Source organism: Rhyacophila brunnea, unplaced genomic scaffold (assembly GCF_057557595.1).
Source record: "Rhyacophila brunnea isolate RB1 unplaced genomic scaffold, BYU_Rbru_1.0 scaffold_16, whole genome shotgun sequence".
Classification (NCBI taxonomy): Eukaryota; Metazoa; Arthropoda; class Insecta; order Trichoptera; family Rhyacophilidae; genus Rhyacophila; species Rhyacophila brunnea.
Window position 1 is genome coordinate 7433618 of NW_028232816.1, and position 22457 is coordinate 7456074.

Genomic DNA, 22457 nt, shown 5'->3' on the forward strand with positions numbered 1-22457 from the left:
AAAATGTCACATGTGAGGTTATAACGGCTCGACAACAACGTGTTATTCAAATATCAGCTTAACTAATTTATTTTGATTATTTTACACGAATAACAGCTGAGATTAAATGATAGTAAGTTGCCTTCCAGACATCATCAAGAAAGCGACAGAATAATTAACAATTACTGAACCACTATGACGGAGGCATTTTATTGTAACAATTTACTCAATAGGTTATTGATAAATAATAAAAACTCCATAGTTTTAAAAAGTCTAATGGAGAGAGTGCGACAATTATTGTGTAACGTTTAACTTGAGAAAAACTACGAGAAAATTAAATATTAGAATTTGAGAGGACATATCGGTTTTTGCGACCCAATAATTATATGAAAATAGTACATTTGGTATTTAAAAGGGTTGTAATTTCAAAGATTACCATCCTCAGTAATAAGCAAAAGAAATGAAAGTGAACATCAATAATTTCTCCGGATACGGAAGTGAGGTAAAATAAAATCGTATTTTTCGACAAACAAAGGATATTTAGATTTTTAAAATTGGCCCACCGGTAATAAATCACCTTTGAAACTTTTCAATATAATATATATTTCAGTGTCAGTGTTTCAGTGTTTTCGGTGTCAGTAAGTTTTAAACTTGAAAGGGAATTGAAATCTAAATTTAGCTACAGCGGTTGGTTTCAGTTAGGCTCAAGAACTTTTTACTTAGGGCAACTTGGGCTATAATTTGCATTGGCCGGAACAAAACAGGCTTACGATTTTATTTTAACTCAATATTATAAACGCTAGGGGATGCCCGGGCAAAGCGGACCCTTTAAGAAACGACGATAAAAAGCAGATTAAATATTAATCATTAAAACCTCTTAATTAACAAAAACTAAAACAATGTTTATAACCGCTTTGCCCAAATCCCCCGGAGCAAAGTAAATAGTACCTATCACAAATCAGCACTTTGGTTGTCAAACTCATTATAAAAAAATAGCTTCTTTAAATACTATTTGCAAGACTGTAATACATTAGGTTAAATATAATGTGTGCATACACTGTTTATGTGTTAAATACCTACCATATTATGTCCGAATAAACGATATTTAGTTAATAGTGGCATTAATTATCGACGCCTTCCAAAAAAACCGTTATAAGTCTGAAAATAGCATTTTAAAATTGACGACGTTAGTTTTTTGAAGATGGTGCAATACATCGAGATATTGCATATTATGCATCTTGGCGTAAAAGTATGCATAATCGTTAAAGTGTGAATGCTATGATGTCATATATTATAATATTATGTTCCAATTTGATTTGAAGTCAGATATGTGTAAGAAAATATGCCAAATTGTATTGGACCTATTTGGGATTTTCACACGCGAACAAACTTAGGAAGGGACATTCACTTCGGATATTCTAATATAGTATTAATTAATATTTTTTCTACATAACAGCATTCCTTAATTTTATTAATAAATCCACACAAATCTCTCCACTCGATAAGGCCGTTTTTACTAACTCCCTATTCTGTATTATACCCAAGGTCACTCATGTCTATACATGTTAGGTATATTACTACATTTTCATACAATTGAAATACTTAAACACGGGTTACCTATCTACTACTTTTTTTAGCACTTGTTGGTGGAGCATATAGCTACCATGCAGCACTTTCACGAATTACTGTCATTTGCCAGTCTTCTTCATTCTCTGAACCTTTTCCATCTACTATCTCGTAGGTAGTACGTAGATGGTACGTTTAAAATGCCTCGCTTCTAAATGCCAGTTTCATAATCCATGGTTCGATGGCTCGAATCACGCGTCTTGTAAACTGTTGTTTTTTCAATGCGTATTTAGATTCAGTGCATCTAATAGATTTAAAAAAATATTGAATAACTTCTAAAAAAAAATCAGCTGTGAGGCGATCAACACCCACACTTAATAATTGTAGATTACATGGTTTCCTTTTCTGTATTATGAGTGGTAGGTACGGTCATCATTATGTGGCTAGATGGAGCGTTATGTGACAATACGCAGATGATACTCTTATTATTTTCATTGCGCCTTCTCTTTTCGTATACCTGTGTGAATCAATGCACAGTCTAAAAGAAACGGCTTATTACTTCAACCATACCAGTTTTTGTACCTCCAGTACTTTACTTTAAGGAGTTTAATGGCATATATTTTCACTATATTCCCACAGTGCATCTTCAGTGTACCTACCTTATTATTTCCCGATTGGTGTAGCTACCAGGATTTTTTAATTCCTGGGTCACATGCATAACCTATTTAAGACCACTTGTTTGCGATAGGCCGCAACGACTGTAGTTGGTAAGTACACCAGTAGTTATAACTGCAGGCCAGATGATCATCACTAGAATCAAAGCACTTAGTATTTGATAATGTTGAATGTACCCGGGAAAAGCGGGGATCAGTGGTGGAAGTGCCAAAGCACGGATAGGTGGGATACAAGCAGCATTCTTCAGTCGCGACGGTTAGTTGTAGACTTTCTTTCATATCGTATCTGATCGTCAGCGTGTGCAGGCGTCACATACAAACAGTATAAGAAATTTAGTACACAGTCTAAAATTCCAGTTTTATGTACATTATGCCGGTTTTGCAGGGTGGCAGAATTCATGTGTCAGACGGACGATCCATACAAAATTAAGGCATGTTTGTAGCCTCCGCAGCACTTTTTATCATTCTGTATATATATTTTTTCATTTCTTCTTCTTACACCACTAGAATAGTCTCACTAAGAAAACGTCTGAAAGTCCTTATCGTAATAAGACCTCGAATTTCATATAACAAACAGGTTTTCGCAAGATCTAGCGCGTCTCCGTAGACCTAGAAGCCTTGCAAAGAGTCTGGATGGTGGGCGTCTTCCACTCGGGCCGCGTCTCGCCCTGGAGGCGGCTCTCTTCGGGTTCAGCTGGACCTGCGCCAAAATTCCCACGAGAAGTTCATCGACGTTGTGCGCAATTCCGCTGGATGCTTCGATGAATTTGCAGCCGCAGTTGTTCGCCAAACGTCTACCGACTGTAAATGAAATAAAAAATATTGTTAGGTAATAATATTATTAAACGCGTTGAAGACAGTCTTGTATATAGCCAGTAAACTAAATACACAAAATGAAGCTGAAAACGGCTGAAGTAGGGATTCCAATACCGAATGAAAATATCAATACCGGTATTCGTGAAATATATGGAAAAAAAAACAAAAGTATCTAAAAATAAATATACATAAATCTATGAAATAACTAAAACCACATCTGACAATTTCTAAAGCGACTGGCGAAAATATTTGGATAAATTTAAATTTATGGAAGTAGGTACCTACAATAATGTACTTCGCAAATCTGTATGTGTCTTTGCTGGTTACCAAGGACGTCGAAGGGCAACGGAAATAAACCAGTCATCGTGTAATCCGACAAAAAAAAATGTAGGTACATCATATTAAAAATTGTATGCTAAGTAATACATTTTGTTTCCATTTTCAATACCGAATATATCGGTATTGTCTGATTTTTAAAACCGGTATCGATACCAAATCAAAAAATACTAGGATACTGGTTTTTAAATACCGGTATTACAAACCCTGGGCTGAAGCTAATGATTTTAACATTAGCTTAACATGAAAAAAAATTTTTTTTTTTACCGAGATTGTCATTTTTGGATATGTAAGACACCGACTTTCGGGTACAGAATTATAGGTATATACCAGTGGCGAAGACTGGAAGTAGGCTGGTAATATACGACATCAATAATGCACATACAATTTTGTCAGTCATATTTATTTGTTTCCATTGAGCTAATAATACAATTTGCAGACGGTGTTGTTGGTTTTTAAAATTTAATTAAACCCTGCCTAACCAAACCATACCTAATACTTTGGTATGCTGTGGGCGATCCACCAAAAATAGTGCACACTTTTTCAGTTATACTTATTTGTTTTCGTTGAATTAAGACTACATAGATATTATTAGATACAAATGGTGTTGGTCAGTTTTTTTTTTAAATTCATTAAGCCCTGACTATACCAAACTATAATCAATACAAATATTCTTCTGTCTATAACATATCTAAAATTATGTACGGTTTAATGGCATAATCTTAGATATTTTATATATAAACGAACATTTTTTGACTATTATCTACTATGGCTTGGATTATACAGGGTTTAATTGAATTTTAAAAACCAACAAACACACTCTATATACAATATTATTGTCTTAGTTCAATGAAAACAAATATGATTGACTTACAAAGTTTAGTGTGCACTATTTATGTCTACTGTCACCTTTCGCCACTGATATAAGTATACCGAATATTATCAATAATAGGCGTGTCTCTTTTTTAAGAAGACCCAAGTAAAACACGAAGTAAAAATGTTTGCAAAGAGAATATACGGATTTATTATCTGTACCCCACATAAAAGAAATACACATAATACAATATCATATTATAATATAATGATACCTTATATTGATATTCTGTCCTTTTTTGGGGTTAATATTGGAAAAGGGGTGGATTATAATGATATCAGATGTAAAATTTCGGAAGATATGACTAAATCTAGTCGTACAACGCACAACATCCCATTAGAGCTGGGCTTTGAATAAAACTTTGCGAAACGCCTCGGGCTAGGAAGCTTTTCGAGATAGGAAAAAAACTACACATAAAATGAGAAAAAGCTCTCAAAATATTTGCAAATAATATCTATTTATACAGCTATACACGCTTATAAATATCACGGCCTAACTGCAGATTTACATACCTTGAGAAGATTCAAAGTAAATATAATCTTATATACGTATTATGATATAAACGAGCAAACATTACGAATATTGATAATACAACAGGCGGTAAAATACTGTAATCGCTAGTTTTTAATAGAAATTGCAATACTGAATGAAAAAACAATACCGGTATTCGTAAAATAATTGAAAAAAAAAACAGAAGTATCTATCAATATATCGACTTTTATATTTATATAAATCTTGTTATAATATTAATATTTGATATCATGGTGTCTGGTCATTAAGAACGATGAAGGGCCACGGAGATAAACCAGATATGGCGTAGTTAAGTAATGGTTGGCACTATGTATTTTCTATAAGAATATTATCTATGGTCTGCAGGATGGGTTCTGTTCAAAATATTATCAATGGATATAATATCGCAAGTCATTTTAACGTACGCACTTGTAGAGACTGTTAAAAGTAATTGAAATTAGCATGAATAATTAATAATTATTCATTATACTGATACATAAGAGTTGGCACTCTCTATAATTGAATTTAGAGAGGTGGTGATCGTTCAAAATATTCTGCAAAATGACGAAGCCATAATTATACTAAATTTGTGTAAAAATAAATAGTATTAATGTATCCCAAGGCCTGAACAAAAACGATGCATAAGTGCGAGTGAGAAAGTATTCGGTACCTTTATAATCTCTGCGACACGCGCTAGAGTAAGATAAAAAGGTTTATCTGGGAGATGGTTTGCTACGATATAGCCGGCAAATCTTAGCTTATTGCATAACTAAGCGTCGATAACCGTGTTGCTAAACTTGTTATTTTTTGTGTTAAATATAAAGTCAGTGGTAAATATTTTTAGTTAATTAAGTAGAAAAGATGGTTTTGTGTGTTGTATTAAAATATGGTAGCCGTACTGATAAGCAAGAAGATGCTATTACGTTTCATAGGTAAGTTGATACATGTTCGTGATGATTTATTTGTATATTATAATATATTTTAATATCAGTGACCTAGTGTTTCTTTAAAATAACTTAAATTATGGTTATCTTTACCTAATTGTTGCATTTTGACCGCTTAAAAATACAATATAACGTAAAAAAATAGAAAATTATATTTTAATTCTGGGCGTCTAGTGCGAGCACTTTGGGTGAGCACTAGCGAAATGGTCTATGGTCTTGAACATTAGTAGACGAATGCGTTCGCTCGCACACAAATCAAACGCACGGCACGCGGCTTCATTTGCAATGCAACGGATGGCGTCTAGATGTATCTATAGTCTATAATGTATCCAGTCCAGAGAAATATCTAGGAGGTAATTTATTGAATCTGACAAAAATAAACACATGTTTTAAATATAGAAATTCGAAAAAAAAATCGTTTATTATTAGCTGTAGTCAGATTCGCTGCATTTGAACCGAATCAAAAACCCCTCGCAAATATTTTTTCCCTTATGCTTTGTTGTTATTTTTCGAATATAACATGCATTTTTGTTATCGATCATTCGGATATATTCTACTGGGGAAATAGGTGTAGTAACGTACGTTACTTTAAAAATAATAGAACAAAATTCTATTTATTGATTGCGAGCGCTGCCGTCTTGCTAGTAGAAATACTTAGTTATTTTCGTATATTTTCATGACATTTTATAGAAGTGCTATTCATAGATTCAATATACTTTAAATGGAAATGGTGTATTCACTATTTTCCCTCTATTGTTTCACGTGGTTCTTGAAGAACATTTTCCGCATCGTAACAACGTTGTTCCTGGAAATATCTAAATGAAAATTAACCAAGCCTTGTTTGTTGTACACCAGAGTACTTCAAAAGAAACAATTTAAATGCGTAATTTAATAATACAAAATCACAATATACCTATTAGACTGTGACATGTTTAACAAAGTGGGCGGTGGTGGAGCTCGTGTTGTTATGGAAGCCTTGTGGGGTATTGCCATAATTGGACAAAATTAATTCCCCACTGCAATTGAGTCGCTTAGAATCATAACTCACATATTGCAATTTTGTCGTTTTTTAGTTAAATATGCCAAGTGATTCTAAATGAATTAATCTATATACCGAAAAATAGTTGAGTATTAAAAGTCAATTTAAACCATGTGAAAATCGTTGACAAAGTTCATTGTTGGTGTAATATGTCGTATATTTCAAAGAATAGAGTTTTGTCACCAACGCCTTCCTAACCAATCGGGGAGCTCTATTTCTCATAGTATGCTGTATGTCTGCAACGTTATGAGTATAAGGTATATATATTAAAAAAAAAAAAAAGTTATTCGACTCTCTCACTCATTAATATTCTAGGGAGTTCAATACTGTTCTTCTAATTACAAAAAATAGTGCTCTGTTGGTTTTTAGCGATTATCTCAAAACTTGATTTTTGGAATATGTGAGTTATGATTCTAAGCGACTCAATTAATGATGATATTTGTTGAAAATTTTATTATTAATTTAATTTAATAAAACGCAAATTTATATAGTACCTTCTCCACTTTATTAATTATATCTGGACCGGTTTCGTCCGCCTCAGAGGGGCGTTTTCAACTAAATAATCTTTATACAATAGGCATTTATCTAAACAAATTCAAAAGGTGACAAAAATAATCAACCAATACATTGAATTATCCGTCCAATAATATTATGACAGTTAGAAATTAGAATAAAAGCAGTATTGCGTATTTGTCCATCAAATGGTAATAATGTATTTTTATATTGTAAATTCAGGGTTCGAAATAGACCGGAACGCACCAGAGCGCCGTTCCGGTTAATACAATCCACAAAATTATCGCTCCGTCTCTAAGCTAGATATTTCATATAATAAAAAAAATACACGCTTATTTATATAAATCACATTTACAATTATTGTAGTATAGTATAATATAGTTGATATTTTCGTAAAATTATCGAGCGCTCCGGTTCGTAAAATTTTCTATTTCGAGCGCTATATTAAATTAATTATTAATCAAATTTATTGTGTTATTAAATATTGATTAATCATAAATATTTGTTTGGTGATAATAATAGGTATATTAAAATATGTTATTGTAAGTGTTTATTGCTTTATATTTTTGATTTATGTTAATAATTCAGAATATTTGGTTTAGTGTCCTTAATGAGGTATTATGAAATATTAATATCCAATTTTATTGATATAAATTTAATTGTTATTGACAATATATTATTGGATGGATAATTCAATGTATTGGTTGATTATTTGTGTCACATGTTAATTTTGTTTTGTTAAATGCCTGTTGTATAAAAAAATAATATTTAGTTGAAAATGTCCGTCTGAGGCGGACGAAACCGAACGGGGGAAAAATGCGTTTTATTAAATTAAATTAAGAATACAATGCATTTTCACCGTGAATTGACCGTTAACAGAATAAAAGAAATTAAAATTCTATGTTTTTTTTTATTGATACAACATTTTTAATGTAGAGTTAGTTAGAAATTTAGTATCTACTTTATTTTTCATAGTTTCTTCACAAATTTTCAAGAACTTGTCCCAGTATATCGGGCAAGCATTTGACAGCTTATTATGTAGTACACCGCGAACTATCATCAGCACTCGAAATGGAAAAGTTTACGAACCGGAGCGCTCGACAGTTTTCTAAAGATATTATTCACATAGTTATCAAGGTTTATGTTAATTTCATAAAAATGAGTGTGTTAGATTTCCTATTATATTGCCTATATGGCTCGGACGGTGAAACTATTTTTTCTACGAGACGGAGCGATAATATTACCGAATTCACGGGAACGGCGCTCCGGTCCATTTCGAACCCTGTATGCCATAATATTTGAAAAATTTAAAGGGCGTTAAAATTGTTATATCTTACTAAACAGTTTTTTTGTTAAATATACCCAACATAATCTGTTTCAACAAACAAAAATCAAAACATCACTTAGATTTTGTTGATAACCTTTCACCACAAATTGGTAGTTTAAAAATAACTACCTAGTTTCATCAAATAAAACTGAGGCAAGTTGGGAATTAATTAATTTAATTAATTAATTTAATTTAATTAATTAATTAATTAATACCTCAAAAAGCGACTTGAGCACCATGCAATGGCCGCACTCATAACTTTCTTCTTTATTCTTGCACCTAGTAAGTAACCCGGGTTACCTAGTTAAATATTTCCCGCGTTTATAAATTCGGATATATAATTTAACCTAGTGTAATTGGTGTAAAAATATAGGAGAATAAATGTTATAAAAGTAAATCTATGTATCAACTTAATGCACATATTATTATCTATATCAGTGGCGAAGGGTAAGGGTAGGCTGTTAAGATGTGCCATAAATAGTGCACATTTAACTTTGTCAGTCATACGTATTTATTTTCATTGAAATAAGACTACAATTTACTGTAGTATTTTTTAAATTCAATCAAACCCTGCCATAAGAGATAATAGTCAAAAAATACTCGTCTATCTATAAAATACCTAAAATTATCCAATTAAATCATACATGACTTTGGATATTTTATAATATTTTTTATCTTAATTATATTAATCTTCTTTTATCTTTTTCTTTCTTTTTTTTATCTTCTTCTTTATTCTATGCTATTCTATTCTTCTTTCTTTTATCTTTTTATCTTAATTATATTAATATTAATCTAGTTAAAATGAACCAACAATATGTGTTGTATGCATGTATTCTTAACACAATGAAAACAAATAAGTATGAATGAAAAAGTGTGCAAAATTTCGTTGTATCGCTCAAAATATACCACAGCTGTTATGGTTTGGTTTAGGCAAGGTTTAATTGATTTTTAAAAACTAACTAATACCATCTATTTGTAGTATAAGTTCAATAAAAACAAATACGTATGACTAACAAAGTTTAATGTGCGCTATTTATGGCGGATTTTAACAGGCTACCTCCACCCATCGCTACTGATCTAAATATGCAGTAGGTAATTTTAGCATCGAGGCAAATGACAAAATAGTAATCGCGATACTAACCAACCATAGGAACCTCTCTCTTCCTCTCGAGGTCAGCCTTATTGGCCACCAGGATGACTCCACACTTCGACATGTAGTCTCCTTTCCACAGGTATAGAAGGATTTCTTCGGCAGCCTTCAGCGAAGACCTGTCCTCGACGGAGTACACTACCACGAAAACATCAGCATTGTAAGTGGCGCAAAAGCTCTCCACCTGGAAATATAAATAAATATTTTAATATATTATACAAAGTCAATATAACTCGTTTCATCCAATGTATTTATGAGATTACCTATACATAGGCAAATTAATATCGTTAATAATAATATGATCGTGCACATATAATATTATTATGTCAGCAATGGCGGCCATTTTGCGATGGGATTAGGTCATATTGCGTTCAATAATTAATACCGCACATAACCCGGGGTTTAATTAGACGATGCATTACGACGGATGACCGCTCATATAATCCTCTGACAACCATTTGCAAAATGTCTCCAGGACAAGAGTTATTTAGTTATTAGTTATTATAATCGAGTAGGTATTTGAAAATATAATCTAAACATAAATCTGTCGTAAATATAAAACAATAAGAATATTATGTTTCAAAATATTTATTAAATGAAACATAAAGGCTAATCCAGATATGCCCCCAAATGAATTATTTATTATTTATTATGGTAAGTTTTTATTTATAAAATAGAAACACTTCCGGTTTAGTATTTATTCAGAGTTCACAGAGATTTAATATATAATAACAGATAATAATTCAAACGGTGCACAAAATATATTAACAAGATAAGATGCCTCGCCCGACCAAATAACCAGATAAACTTGTCAAAGAATTAGTTCAGTTCAGGTAGGTATCACATTTTACAACTAGAAACCACACTTATCACTATAAATGAATCTCGATAGTGCAAGGTGCTTAGTTTTAAAATAGATGACCCGTATGATCAAAAGGGTCAGAGCTAATCAGACTAAGCTGACTGGCTGTAAGACTATGAGAGATATAAATAATTACGGAGTCAACATAGAGCTAAATCCTCATCCGTCTACATAGTGCTTGCGGCGTCCAGTCAATGGGCAGCGCCATCTATGGGTCACTTTTCGAAGTGATGCCGGACGGAAGCGACCAGGACGTCCTACATTTACTAGATTGACCAATTTTAGCAAGGAGCGGCACAACCTGAACTTTTTATTACATATGGAAGATGCGGACAATCGAGACCTTCCGGGGACCATGGCAAACGAGGCTGGAAGAGATGCACTTTTACACAGATTCAGTGATTGCAGTCATATTAGGTAGGATAAGTCTATGGTCAGAATATAAGTCCTATGCGACATTTCTTTTACCACGGGAAAAAATCGGCTATAAATCACAGTTCTCAGTTCCCAATGAATACGAAAAAATATTCATCAGAATCACCACCGCCTTGCGCTACAAAGTTTTTTTCAGGGTTTTTGCAAGGCGGTTTCATGGGCCCTGGCCAAATTCAAATTAGCAATTCCCGATGCGGGTAGAAGAATAGTTTTCAATAAGCCATATTTCTCAGCCGGCACAATTTTTATTTGACCTAGCATCGAGTCGAGTAGTATGCGTGTGCCATAGTCTTTAAAGAAACCTCGATACTAAAGGCATCTAGAAAAAGAAATAATTATTATTTTCAAGTTTGATAAGTAAAAAGTAGAAATCACAAAAAACATCGAAAATTATTGGAAAACGAAATTACCAAAACTATTCACTGTAAGATGCTGAATAACTGGAGTTCAGATTCTACATATAAACGATATAATAATATATATATCGCTTTAAATATTTATAGAAGAGACGGTCTCTTGTTATTGGAGACGATCCGACGCGTCTATTAGATTCAAGCCCTATTCTTTGTTGTCAATAATGCCTTTGTTAAAGCAACAGTGTTGCTTTGGAAGGCGACTCGTAAAAAGTTTAAGCTTTACGTATAGCGTGAGTTAAAACTTTAAAATTCAATCAATTTCGTCAACTATTAACAAAACATACAATGAAGGATTGAAAAAGCTTAATTAAAGCTCTAAACACATTCTCTATCACATACCCTCCTTTTTATGGAAAGAAAACAGTGGCTAAAAAGACTTTTAGAGTGGAATTCAGGCATCAGATGCGACATCAATAATAATTCTAAAAATATATTTTACGTATATTATAGTCATTTTAAGAAGGTACATATCCTGAACATACGAAAGTCATCTACACGAACTATGGTGCACCTTCAAGCTTGGTGATAACCCCTCGTCTATCCGATAATCCACACTCCCCGCACCCCTTTCTCTATGTATACAATTACAATTACACCCTCACTCTATACAGTTCACTTAATAATTTTTAAATAATAATTGAGACCAACCTATTATATCATCATATTCTACGTAATTTCTATGATTTTATAAACCAGTATTAATTTTATGTATTTTTAGTGACGTTTTATTCTTATTATATAATTAAATAGGTAAATAATTATAACAAACGAAATAATACACTTAGACAGTGCTCAATGTGAATATAACTGCAGTGTATAATATATTCGAAGAAGAACTTCTTGTCCACGTGTTAAAACTGTGAACTAACAATCCCCTCCAGTGCAACTAATCGCTCTTCCGTTTTCAAATCAGAAACGCCCCAAATTTATCATTTCATTTTTCGCTCCCGTGGTGTACGGATCTATCAATTTACTTATTTTGAAGCTTTTTATAATAAAAATATGTCTAGCACGATCAGTAGTGATGTTACAATTATTATTACTAAACTTTTGGTTTATTGCGAATAAGAAAAAGAGTCGCATCTAAAAGGAGAGCCGATAGAATATTTTAAAGATGCCTCTAGCACGCGTTGCCGCCATGACAGGTACATCACTGAGATGTTGTTTGTTCTCCCAAGGTGCAGAACTAACCTGCCATTGGTAATGCCAATTGGGAGAGCAGTAATTCTGTTCAACCAAATCACTTCTGATATTGACACATTATTCCACCTGCGTGAGGATGAGTATAGGTGGGTATTATTTTATAAATTCTTAAAATAGGGTCTGCTTAGCTCATTCGGTGTACTTCCTTGTATCTAATTTATATTTTTGTATATTTACACTTTTCTACTGTTTAATGCTGATCTATTTCTTTTTTTACAACGTTTTTATTACAACGTTTTTCTTAGGTCGTATTCTTATTTGTCCGGTGGTTGTTTCGCTCGTTGCGATCGATTTTTAACTAACTTCCCGACTAACTAGACATTTGAAACTTTTAGAATATATCAGAACACGATGCCAATGCATTTTTCAATACTTTTAGCCATCTTTAAGTAGAATTGAATTCATTTTTAGTTAATTCTGTTTTGCATGAAAAGTTATTTTGATACCATTATTGGTTGCTAGGGGGTCCTAGCAATTAAATTATTAAATAATATATACGTGCGTTGCTATGGAAATCTATATGAAATGACATTTTATTATTCAGTATTTCTATCAAGTATAATTTTTTTTTATGTTTAAGCTAGTCAAGTCAAGTTTATATGATTCAACAGAAAATTTAAAAACGTTGTATATAAAAAGTTCTTTTTATCGTGTAATTATTTATATAATACTGTTCTATTAATATTGCTTTCTTCTAAATGTCATGTTGTGAACGTATTACATTAATAATTTGTAATGTTCACTATATGTAAAAATAAATAAAATTTAAATTTGAATTAGAGTCTTCTACTTGCGACTTCTTGTTATCGCCGATTTCTTGTTGTCGGCTAATATAGTAACGTCAATAAATTAGTATTGAGTGACAATTTGTTATATCACGTTATTCGACTAACATGAAAATGTTTGAATTAACTGAACAGGTATAATATTCAGATTATTTTTAATATTATTTTTGTACATAAACTGATTTTAATTATTCCTCTAAATATTAATACTATCAACTGAAGGTACTTGATGTAATTTGAATTTAAATTCTAATGGATTCAAGCTCTGTACTATTCCATTTAAGTCGTTTTTTGCGACTCGGGTTTCGCCTTTCACGCACAACACACACTGACAACGAACACTCTTGACTCTAGCTTAGGAATATAACAAATCAATACAATAAAGCAGGTAAAAACTACATTACCTACCTATCAAGTCAAAGGTCACAAAAATACAATAAACAAATTATGAATAGTTGAAGTGTGAGTAAAAAGCCTAATTAGTAAAAACCCTATCTTGTCTGGGTGTTTATGCGATTGTTTCATTACTACTACTACTACACTACTATTATAGGGTCATCGTTTTATGTAGCGTGTAATTAAAAATAAGATTATGTTTATATTTTGGGGCGGTCAGGCTCTCTAAGCTTTGGATCCATACTACGCTCTTTCAAAAATCGTTTTTTAATGATACTTACCTACTACTGAGTGCAGTGGTATATGGAAATTCTACATTAGTTTATTATCATGTGGGTTGGCTGCATTATGCATAACTACTGTAAGTAAGTGTAAGTGCAAGCATAAGTACTGTAGTGTTTCTTCATTTTAATTATTAATCTAACACTCCTTTTGAAAACTATAGATAAGTGTAGTGTTATTTTTACCACGTTTTTCTTAGCTTGTATTCTTGTTTGTCCGGTAGTTGTTTATCCAGTACAAATCTTGCAATCGATTTTTAACTAACTTACCGACAAGCTAGATATTTGAAACTTTTAGAATATATCAGAACACGATGCCAATGCATTCTTATAACACTTTTAGCCATCTTTAAGTAGAATTGAATTCATTTTCAGTTAATTCTGTGTTGTATGACAAGTTATTTCGGAAGAAATCCGTAATTTAATCCACTATTATTGGTTGCTAAGGGGTGGTCCTAGCAATTAAATTATTAATATATACGTGCGTTACTATGGAAATCAAAATGACATTTCAGTATTCTATATTTGTTTGTTTGTTGCAAAATAGCAAAAAAATGATTTGTTGACAATTGCCTTATTTGTCCTAAATTATTAATTCATAGAATTGTCTAATTATTAATACATAGAATAGTTTATATGATTCAACAGAGAATTTAAAAACGTGGTATATAAAAAGTTCTTTTTATCTTGTAATTATTATAACTAAATATATGGAATAAACTATTTTTTTATTGAGAGTACTCTAAAAGCTAATATGTATTTAAAAATGTTCGCAATTATATAATATACATATACCATAGTGATCAGTGCACATGGGAGCGATTCCCGAGGAGCGCAGGTTCGAACCTGCTGGGTACCGTATTTATTCAAAAAATATTTTTTCTAGTGGATATATATTTCTCAGAAGTGTTTTGAAATTATAAATATATAGAATTGTTAGTACCTACCTACCCACCTGCATATAGACACAAATACCTATTCTAATTTACTGTACAGTTGTAAAACAGGTAAGCCAAAAAACTACGTGTAGGTAGGTATATGTAACATTAAATTTACTTTTTAAATCCTAATAAAAGTTTGCTCATGTGTAGCGCAAATGTTTGAAACAAAGCGTCGCTACGGTTTCCAACGGATTTGTCGCTACTCGTTATTGGAATATACGAAGCTTTAACGGCCGTTATATTGTAGTGTAAAAAGAAGCGAACTCGTGACCTCTGATCGCGAAATAGCGAACGAGAATCAAAATGGCGACGTAATCGCGTTACAAAATGGCTGCATTCGGTTTTCCCGCCAAATCACATTTGACGCTGTCTACGGATGTTGAATGTGTGGTGATTGGTTTGTTGATAATATGAACAGCGGGTTAATAGTAGGGTTAGTACGATTTCCGTTTGTTTTAGTAGTAATATCTGCCTAGGTATAGATACAAAAGTATTATTATTTTGCCCATTTTATTTCACGAGAAAATTATAATTAAATTATATACAAATTAATGATGTCTCACGATTAGATTATTTATTAGGTATTCACGAAACATAATATGAAATAGATACTCCTCACCCCATGGCCCTCATATTCTGAATGAAGATGAAGGAAGATGTTTGGTCCCCCTACCTATCGCTAAAATTAATAACTGATTGCGCCAAATAGCGGTGGCCGTAATCCTTACTTACCACCTCTCTCAAATCCCAGTAGTATTGTCACAATACCAGACGATCAGAAATTACGGGTCATGAATCGATCGTAATTGTGAAGATCGTTTGTTAGCTCAAGTGGTATGCAGCAAGTGGACGTGGGCAAGTTTTTATACTTTACCGTCGCTTCCTATTTACGGCGTGATTCAAAAGTTAACTCAAAACAATAATCTGTTCGACCTTCCTTGCACTAAGTCTGTTACGGCTTGAGTGAATGTCGCGTCCATCATTCATATAACCTATCATCATCATTCATCAACCTCACATACAATCAATAAACAGTGTACCGTCAAGTGCCGCGCACCGGGTAACCCAAACAAACAATACCGCGCGAATGATAGTGCAACAAGATCACGGAGCCATCATCATAAAAGGTCAGTATCTGGCATTCTGTTAAATCGCCCCCACTTCTAGATCCGGAATCCACATCATCCTTAAAAAATTACAGTCCACTTGCAAAAAGCGCCACCAATAATGGTGTGATGTTCTACAGTAATGCTCCCCAAAAACTAAGGGTAGGTATTCCATGCATTTATAGCGATTTTCTGTAGTTTTAAATAAATTCATTTTACTTATTGAGTTGTTGGTACTCGTCTACACCGAAGTACTGATCGTGACTCCCTTTTGTTACTGTTAAGTATCATGGGATCTTTTTCCATATTGGATAAATAGCCAAATAGCCGATTTTCTTAGTCAAGAAAAACACACTAATAATAATTATAAAATACGCGCCAATTATCATTTAATTACAACAATCATCATTTCACATACAATTGCATCTCAAAGCCACATTTTTTACAATTTTAATAGTCTTTGAGCAGGCGACTTTTTTACCATTAGGGAAAATTTGTGGTGTGTGTATCTCACTTAACTGCTCGACGTGCCATAGTCCTGTCAGCCCCCCCTTGTGGGAGCCATGCCTCACCCTACTGCGTAAATACCTATCTTCAGGTCATTCCTTTGAACGACTTGAGCTATATAAAATATGTTGTACGAACGAATAGTGGTAATTGTACAATATTATGAAACGTTCTTGAACGTTCGTGAAAGAGGTGTATTCGGCAAATATTGGTTACTTACAGACATCTCTGATGCTGGATGATCGATCACCTCCAATTCTGTTTCTTGACCATCAAGTAGCACTGACACGTTCTTCTGACCGTACTCTTCATCTGAAATAATAAAAAATATATTTGAGATTATGTATACGTAAACAAGACCAAATGAGGAAAATGAAACCACATCTTCGAATAAGGGTGAGCAGAAGACTAAAAAAATAAGGGTGCTCAAGATCCACTTAGGGCTGTAAGTAGCTAGATTGCGGGATTTAGTTTCAATCAAACAATTGCATACCTAATTAATCACATGGTGAAAACATTTAAAAAGATACCTACTCATTATTTTTTAGTAAGTAAGTATATTAATAAGAGTAATAACAATATATATTTAGTCAAATGAATAAGTTTATACAATGATTTTTTTTGCCTTATTTAAAAAAAAAACAGAAAATATTTACCATAGGGCCCAGCCAAATATTTTTGATTTCAAAATTGTCTCTTTGACTAAAACGTTTGTGAATCCCTGGTTTAGAGTATTTAGACCTTTTGGTAAAATTCGTAAACAATTATCACTGTGTATTTGACCATTATTGAAACACGTAAAGTAATTAATATATTGTATCAAGTCGTTTTAATAATTTATTTTTGGACGATACTAATATCTGCGTTGAATCACCGAGACAGTTGTAACAATGAAAGATTCTCAGAAATTTGACTATATATTATGTAATTTAATTGGGCCCTTATGTTATACTAATAATGATGGAGAGATACCGAACTATATTGTACATGTACATGAATAAAGTGATTAAATTCAAAGTTTTACTGTGATTCGCGTCTGCACCTTTTCATACATTTTTAAAATAGTACATACAATGTATTAATTGAGTTCACATCGTTTACACTTTGTATGAACTCTATGAAGTTTCTTGGCAGTTAGTTTTACTTCGGCGAAACAAACGTCGGGAACTGTTTGTTTCTGAGAACTTTTCTCGTTAAATAAAACCCAATTGACAGAATGAGCACTCAGGTAATGGGGTGACCATATTTTTTTTAGATATATTATAACTGTCTAGAACGCAACAAGCTCAACTCGAGGCTTAGGCCATCCGCTTACATCAATACTAAAAAAACGATACTGAAACTCCAGTATCTAGCTGCATTTCAATGGCACGTTTGAAAAATAATATTTGGGAAATTTTGGCACGCGTACATAAAAAGGTTCGCCAACTAGGGTATAGCGATGATCTTTCAAGTGATTTAAAAAATGGATAAGTTTATCAAAGTGAAACCGATCGGTCAAAGAGGGTAACTTTGACCCAGCATGAATGATAGAGTAAATTCAGGACTTTACTTTATGGTCATCCGAACTATCGATAATTTCTACTGAATGTCACGTTGATCGTCTGACTCAACGAAAATTCAATTAAACGCAACTAAACGTAACTCTATGTCTATCTTCCAAACGTGTATTGTGAAAAATAAATGTCAAACATGGAATATAAGGTACCTATATAATAAGTATAAGTACGTAATACATATATTATTACGGAATGGTAACAAATTATATCAAGCGACTGTTCGTCGATATATTTGGTTCAGAAGATAACATATCTTTGTCTTGGGTTATAAAGTATTCCTACAACAAAATTCATACAGTCGAACTTGGTTATTACGAGGAAGATGGGACCGATAGAATTTGCTCGTTATAAAAATTACTCGTTATATAACATTTTTCGCGCCACGTTCCATTGAAGTATAGAACATAAAAAATCTGAAAACCATGGTAAAAATCCCCGAAACAAGCATGGCATTCGAAAACTACAAAAGAAGTTGTTTATTGTAATGAAGTGCTGAGTCGCTGGCGCTGGTAGGTGTAGATCTCACAACTAAAGTTGAGGCGATGACAATACTCACACAGACGAATTGTTTACAAACAGAATGTTTCAAATGTTTAAATCGACTTTTACACGACCTCTCACGAACAAAAGATCCATCGAACTAATCAATAAAGAAATGTTAACATCAACGTATACGTATGTTGTCCTCTTTTCGCTATAAGCAGGGCTCGAAATGGACCGGAGCGCATCAGAGCGCCGTTCCTGTTCAGATAGGCCCAGTGTTGCCATCTTTTTCTATGCTGATTATAGTACAATGGCAAAAAAATTATAGTATTTCTGAAAAATATATAGTACAGGAACATTTTTCGTCTAGAATCCTTTTAAATTATAGTATTTTGGCATATATGCCGTAAAATTATAGTATTTTCCATTTTTTGCGGAATTAAAATTATAGTATTGTACTATAATTATAGTACGGTTGGCATCGCTGGATAGGCCATATAATAGAAAATCTAACACACTTATTTTTATGAAATACACATAAAATTTGATAACTATATCTTCTAACTATCTATTGCTCTTGAGAAAAATGTCGAGCGCTCCGATTCGTAAACTTTTCCATTTCGAGCGCTGGCTATAAGCGCAATAAGTGGGCGTAAGCAAGACAAACGGCTTTTTCTCGTAGACATTGTGCAATGTCCGTTACCTCAGAAACACACAAATACACACAACTTTCGTATCTGTGGATGGCCTCAGCTTTGATTGTGCGACCTATACCTACTGACTTCACAAAGCTTGGATTTTTTACATGCAATTTCAACCATATGCGTGGATACTTTTACACTGTTGTCGGCGAAAATACCAATTAGGTACTTAGACACTTAACTAGTAGTGTCATAAACGTAATACGATCCCGGCAGCATCGGTCTAGTTAACTGCCCGGTCGGATTTTATTGCTTAGCGTCGAAAATGTTGTTTTTAAACGATCATTTCACACATTAATAGTTTTGCTCGGTATACCCGAGAAGTAGCTCGCAATAAAAGTGAATAAATGTAATGAGAAAATCATAAACTAAAATGTCAACGAATGTTTCTCCATTATATCCGAGATCTCGCTAACCAAGTTCGACTGAATTAATAATATTACCCGGTTAGGTTAACTTTGGCCCACCAGTCTAATATTGACCGATATTTTGATTTCATGTATAATCATATAAAATATACCTACCAATGATTCAAATTTCATTTCTATCTAGTAGTTTATCTACTTATACCATTTTTTGTGTTACTCAATTATGGTAACTATGACCTGTTATTAGTCTCAAATTGACTTACTTTTCATCAATAACATTATTAATGGACAACGCACTCAATTCAGTAGCTAGCAAGTAAATTCGCACATAGCGACATTCGCACATATATAGGTAGACGTCACGCAATTTCCATTATGCGATATCACGCATCGGGAATTTATAGCAATATCACCTTTATTGTAATGGCGTTAGAACAGTGTTTCTAGTGTCAATGTTCATTTGAGTGAACTTGCTCGAACCGAACCATTCGGCAGACCCGACAAAAAAGTGAGTGTCATTTTTTTCCCTGATGCTTCGTCCATATTAATATCATTGCTTTTCATACATAAAGTAAAAAAAAAATCATTGAAATAAACAAAAATTTATGGTGAATAATCCATGTAAACAGTTTTCAATGACATTGCCGGGTGATAAAAATGCACTTTTACTGCATGCCCGCGATGGTCGAGTCGAAACGAACCCCGGGTCTGGAAGAATTAATAATAAATTTATTGTTTTTGTATTAAATATAAAGTAAGTAGTAATTATTTTTAGTTAATTTAGTTAGAAAATATGGTTAACTATGTTGTGTTTAAATTTGGTAATTTGGTGAGAAACACAGCTTCATTTTTCCGAACAATAGCCACTCTTTTTATATTATTACTCTGAGATTTAAACAATTATTAAGACGATACATCAGTGAAACGGCAAATAATTTTCAACTATAGGCGCGACGAAATTTTGGACTCGCTGGCATTCGGAGAGAGAACGTCGAGCTGGGAACACGTCAATTTGTTTCGTGATGGCGAAGGGGGTATTAATTCTTAAATCGTGTAAAGATGACTAAAAACGTTACCCATTTACTTGAAAAAGAAAACATGTCAATGAATATATTATTATTGTTACTAATATAACAATAAACAGAACATTAAATGGACGCATGTTGGATTTATAATACAAATTATATTTCGTTCGGCATGCGCCATTTGCACCCGACCCGCAATCCGCGCATCGCCTAGCCACGATCTTTTAAGACCGTGCCTCAACTGAGGTATAGCCTTAAGATAGAAATCAAGCAACAAAATAATGAAAATGATCGCGAAAACGAAGTGAACTTTTGAATTTAATTATCAATTGCGTTTGTTTTATTAATTAGTAAAAAATAAATAACTGTAACCTAGTAATATACCTTCTACGTTATATAACATTTTAAATTTTATTTTATAAGTAAGTAAAAGCAAAATAAAATATAAAGCCATCAAAAGATCAAAACAAACTTTCAAAGTTTTCGAATTCTTTTAATAAAAATCGTGTTAACGCGCTAAAAAAAAACATTTATTTCTCTAAAGAAAAAAATAAATACACAAACTTTTTCCTATATTGAAAAAGTTCCAAGACGATTCCGTGAAAATAATAAAATTGATGTCAAGACCGGATTCACTTAGGGGATTTGGGAAACCAAGGTAAAGCTTTTTATGTGATTCCCATATGAGTAGGTGTTTAGTTGATCTTAAATGGGTTACAACTGAAAAAGACGAAGAGAGTTTAAACTTTAACAGTAAGTTGCACTTTCAACACACGAATATAAAAAATTGAAAAATAAGTTATGCCCGTTTCAGACGGGACACCGCTGTCACGCTCGATATAATATAGGAGGCCTTTGTATTATGTTTATGAACGCCCCAGGGCTAATGAGTCAACGCATAATTTCGCGTTATAAATTATAACATAAAACAGGCTGCGGTAATAAAAACAAGTGTATCGGCGGCTTGAGAATACAGCGGCCGATGGAAAAGTGTACCGGACACGCGTTGACTCATTAACTCTGGGGCGTTTATAAACATAATACAAAGGCCCCTTTATTCGAATACAAAGGCCTCATTATTATATACGAGCGCGACACCGGTGTCCCATCTGAGACGGGCCTTAGAATACTTAAGTGTCAATGATAACTTTAATATGAAATTATATTCATATGAAAAGACAATATTACACCTTTAATTTGTTAAGTAAATGTTATTATTAAATGAGATATTAATGAGATGATTATGAAAAGGCATTAGATTAAATAATCCTCTATTATAGACGCCTTGTACAACCGAGGAAGCTCCAGGCACCATATAAGCCGGCTCTCACATCTAAGCTCGCCTTGTCTGCCGCACAGCCATAAATAAAACTTTCCAAGAACGTCGATCCGGTGTCGCATATTATGACCGCGCACATGACCAATTCGTAGGTGTTTGTATGCGTCCTTACGTCTTCGACCCGTCGATAGCAACAGCAGATGTTTTTTTCAAGCTAAACAGTCGCATTCGACCAATCTGCGGAGCTCCATTTGGCAACGTGTGTTTTGTGAATAACGATGACATCACATCGATGGATTTGACGCGTTGCAGGCGGACGAGTTTTGAAATTTGTAAGCCAGCAGCAAATTTTTTTTTGAAAATAGCCGATATACTGGATTAT

At 33.1% G+C, this 22457-nt stretch overlaps 1 protein-coding gene across 1 annotated transcript in view; it reads right to left on the reverse strand.

Annotated features, from left to right (window-relative positions):
* Positions 1-2702: 2702 nt before the first annotated feature.
* LOC147074287 (GTP-binding protein REM 1-like) overlaps positions 2703-22457 on the reverse strand; it is a 49827-nt gene continuing 30072 nt past the window's right edge. Inside the window, exons 5-7 of the mRNA XM_085943494.1 lie at positions 16881-16972; positions 9720-9912; positions 2703-3020 (exon numbers count right to left, since the gene is read on the reverse strand). Of these exons, the coding sequence (XP_085799620.1) occupies positions 2782-3020; positions 9720-9912; positions 16881-16972 (524 nt within the window). The 3' untranslated portion in view covers positions 2703-2781. The remainder of the gene's footprint in view (positions 3021-9719; positions 9913-16880; positions 16973-22457) is intronic.